Genomic DNA, 4,486 nt, shown 5'->3' on the forward strand with positions numbered 1-4,486 from the left:
GAAAGCTGAAACCACCGAAGGGGTCTGCAATAACCCACGTCTCCCACCCTGGCTCCGGCTGCTTAGGCAACAGATTCACCAAAACCTGTAAAAGTGACAGTGTGTATTTTTAGAAAGGAGGAACTAAGGTTACACTACATTGTTTACTGAATTGTTCCACCACTGCTCCGTAACTTTTACGGCATAAATAAAAAACGGAGAGGAAAAAAAACTTTATAATAAATACATTGGCTCCTATAAAGTCAGAAGTGGTTTGGGCTGCATAGTGGAGGGGTGAGAGATGGGGGCAAAATTTACACACTGAGACAAAACAGGAAGCGCCTGCAAAGTAGTAGAGAAGAAAGCCAAGAGTTTAAGTGTCCTCGTTCATATCCTGGCTGTCTGTCCGAGCGATTTTCCGTGGTGGCGCCGAATTCTCACCTTCTATTTCCACTTGCTCTTGATCTCTCTTCTTCGCTGCATTCTGTTGGGACAGAGAAAGCCACAGTGAAACTCTCCAAAGCCTCAGATTCTGGTGGGAGCTGGAATAAGTTTTTGTTTGCAAAGGTTTCTGGATGAAATGCAGCCCTGCGATGACCCAACAGGCACCCTGGAACAAACACTGAAGAGGGTTTTGCCCAAAGCCACAAGGTGCTGCTTCTGAATTGTTCATCAAATTTGAGGGTGGGACTAAAACACCACTGATCCCAGCACCTTTCATTTATAGATCTCAAATACTGCATAAACGTGAGGAAGATTATCTTTCCTACTGCTCTGAGTCAGTCCCTGAACATATCAAAGTCTCCCAAAGCCTTCTGTCACACAAATACTTTATTTTTAGCTTATTCCTTATAACTTGACCTCTTTCCACATCCTTCTGCAACCTCTGCTCTGCCCATGAGCACACCCACAGCTTCACTGTCTCCACTCCTAAGCCACCACCTTCTTCCAAGTACTCCCAGCCCAGGTAAAACCCTGTTTCCTCATCTCACACACTAACTGGAGCACACTAATTTGTGTGTTCCTCATATGAGAGCTCCAAACTTGTACCCAAGGTACTTACACACCCTCATTAGTGCATTCCCGTTCTGCACAAGCTCACCCGTCTTTCTCCCCACAGCCCTGGGAGCCAAGAGCAGCTTTACCCTCGTTGTAAAGTAGACACCGAGGCACGGGGAGACCGATTTGCCAAAACCACAATGGAAAGCTGCAGGAAGCAGGAGATGTAACTGCAGTCTCTCAAGTTCTAGACTAAACACTGAGTTAATGTCCCTTAAACTGAAGGGGAAGAAAAAGTTGTTTATTTTTTTTAGAAAGAAGTGTAAGTGCAAGGGGGCTCTGTCGCTGCACATCTTTTGCTGAAGCGCAGCTCACACTCTCTTTTAATTGACCTTCAATACTTTGATTTACCTCAATTAGCTCAAGTTGGCAAATCAAGACAAAATGTTAGTAGTATTAAGAAAACACAACGTACCTTTTTGTCCCACTGCTGATGTAAATAACGCAGAAGTATATTTGTCTTTTCTGTTACTATGACTGCCAAAAAAAAAAAAAAAAGGAGAGAAAAGAAACATACTGAGGTCATTTCAAAAACAACTTAGAACGGTGCATTAATCACTACATGACTTCACTTCTGCTTTTTAATAAAAGGACAGTATGCAGAAACACTCGTCACTTCATAAGGAGGAGGGAAAAGCACAAAAAGCAGTAACTACACACACTGCTCATCACCGTGGTAACAAGTCAACAGCATCGCCTGAGCTGAACTTTTGTTTAAGAGAGATTACGTCTACCCCAGATTTTTAACAGTGGAACAGAATGAAGTTATAAACCCTCAAACTTTAGCAGGCAGACTTACTTTGTTCAGAAGGATACTCTCTCGTGGGAAGATATACTGATGGTCTTCTATTCTATAGGAGAATGAGCACAGTTACAGAATGGAGACAGCAAAAAGGCGATTTTTAGCCCAAGCACAGATTTCTACCACCACCCAAAAGGCCCTCGTTAAGGCAGGCTACAAATGCAGTGTGATATTCTGCCCTCTTACGGCTATAGCTTTAAAAACCACCCATATAAAGAAAGGTCCACTTTTTATATGTCTTCCAGGACAAGACTGTTATTAAAGAACGCATACACAAAGCAAGCACCACAGAGGTGGTCTGGCTGATGCGGGGTCACATTCGCCACCAAAGCAGGCAGGAAGTTTTCCTTGCCGATCTCAACTCCTGACTATCAACTGTGATCATACATGTTTTTTACGAAAAAAAACACCCTAATTTTAACTTTATTTCACCTTAGCATCCTCTGAGCTGCACAAGAAACGTGGCAATACTTACTGATGCTTTACATACAGAATCCGCGTGGAATCTGCTGAAGTTGCTTTTGTTGTAGACGGGTAATCCTTTCAAAAAATCTGCCTGAAAAGACACAGAACACAAACAAAGGCGTAGGTGAGGAAAGAAAGAGCCATACTGGTGGCTGTTTGCTTTATGCTGATTCTCGAAGGAGTCGCTCAGGTCCTCACGATAAACAACTGCAGGAATTGAAGGATGCTGCCAGGTCCCAAAGGCTGCTGGATACCGAAACTCACCCAAAACTGTTCCTGTGAAGTAAAGCCCATCCCCAGCTTCTGCAATTATACCCCCAAAGTTCATTAATTCAGTTAGAAAGCTGCTCATTGAATAGGTTTTGGCATAGGCAGTTAAAGAGAAGAGATACGCATGCAATCGGGTGAGCTCTGACAGAAGGAAGATTTGCACCGCATCAGACCAGAATTCACAGGAATTTACCAGCACAGATCAAGACAAAACACAAAAAACTCTGCCCCTGAAGTCCTTGAATATCACACCACGTCAAACCAGTTGCTCTTTCACTTTCCCAGTTCACATTCTTTGTCACAGATCAAGGCTGGATCCACAGAGAAACGAAAGCCCAATCCTTATCGCACGCTTATCAGCCTGACCCGAGGTTTTCTTTTCTGAAGGATGACATCTCTACACGCGTCAAGGCTACCAGTACATCAAAAAATAAATAAAAATCCCACGTTTTGACGGAAGAGATCACCACTCACAACCAAACTGTTGATCGCATGGGCCAGTAAAGCTGTTTGCTACACAGGAACCCCGCAGAGCCCTCTCCAGTTAATTAAGCCATAGCAGAGCGAAACAGGAATTTCCTTCTCCAAAGAGAACAGGAGGAGAACGTTTTGGGATGAGGAGAAAACCGAGCTCAAAAGTGCGTTGGAAGCTCTCTACCCACGGCAGAGACAAAGAAAGATGCCCAGAAATGTCTTTAAAATAAAGAGAAAATGGGTAATAAATGCAAGATGTACCTGTGTGGTAAGCAGAGGAGCAAAAGGTCCCTTACAGGTCCTCAGCCCTGCTACCTGCATCGCAGTGACACTGGCTTAAAGATTAAAATCCTGTTACACTGAACACTACAGGAGTCTACTCCAGGACACACAGCACCTTGTTTATAAGCCATTTGCAGAGGACAGTAAAGCAGCAGGTGAGAAGTCACTTAATTTCAGTGTTAGGAGCAACAAAAAAATGGACAATAATGCTCCAGAACTGCTAGGCTGGGAGATGTTGTTTTCATCTACAGAGAAGTCATTACTTCTATTAACGCTGCACCTACGATTCAAAACAAAGAGCTATAATTAGCCAAACCAGAAAATATTATTCATACTTTTGTTCTTAAAAAGAACTCCACCGACATCCCAGTTTCTACTTTCAACCCGTGCCTGGTTTTAGAACTCATCTTGTTAAAACACCCGACTTGGGGTTCAAACAGCAAATTTCAAATTTCTCTTGCCCGTCTTAACGGGACCAACACCATTTCCCTGTGTCTTCCACGTGGAGCTCAGAAATTAGGGCAGGATTTAAGAATTACTTCTTATATTACTCTGTTTAGAAAGATTGAGGATCTTTTAAAATACCCTCTTACATTTCAAAGCATCTCACTTTCCCATTGCATTAGATCTGCAGGCTTTTTATGACAAAGTAACGCGCTCCTCTACAGCCCAACCCAGAGACAGACAGACATGTCCTTGATTTCTTTGATCGCAGGAAAAGCCTGACAATGGCTTGCTTTTATAAGAATGGAAAAGAACTGCCCTTATTTAGAAGCAGACAACTTCAAGTGCCTCTTCAACACATGACAGCTCACCCCAAATTCCTCACTCTTGGCTATTCCCTACTTTCCAGCTGCAGATTTGGTCTGGCAGAACGCACGTTTCCCTGGAAAGGGCTGGGCAGATGATCCCAGCTCTCGCTGGGCATCCCAAAGTCTCTTAATGGACTTTTAAAAGTGAGTCTTTTTAGTGGACTTCTAATGGGTGAGTTCTGTCCAGCAAGCTGCAACAATACTGTTAAAATTATGAGTCAAAGTGCAATTTAAATGGTTAATATGGGGTTTTTCACCTCTCTCTACCATATAAACACCTGAAGCAGGGTATAAACCAGCCAACTAGCAGCACCAGCACTCAGCTAGAGCACAGCACGGACAT

At 43.3% G+C, this 4,486-nt stretch overlaps 1 protein-coding gene across 1 annotated transcript; it reads right to left on the reverse strand.

Annotated features, from left to right (window-relative positions):
- Window positions 1-352: 352 nt before the first annotated feature.
- On the reverse strand, window positions 353-2,396 carry DDA1 (DET1 and DDB1 associated 1; the record flags this gene model as incomplete). The annotated part of the gene is made up of 4 exons (XM_010188328.1): window positions 353-463; window positions 1,454-1,515; window positions 1,838-1,889; window positions 2,316-2,396. Coding segments are annotated over 4 exons (306 nt in total), but the record flags the coding sequence as incomplete, so codon positions are not given.
- Window positions 2,397-4,486: the final 2,090 nt, after the last annotated feature.

Source organism: Mesitornis unicolor, unplaced genomic scaffold (genome assembly GCF_000695765.1).
Source record: "Mesitornis unicolor isolate BGI_N332 unplaced genomic scaffold, ASM69576v1 scaffold21597, whole genome shotgun sequence".
Classification (NCBI taxonomy): Eukaryota; Metazoa; Chordata; class Aves; order Mesitornithiformes; family Mesitornithidae; genus Mesitornis; species Mesitornis unicolor.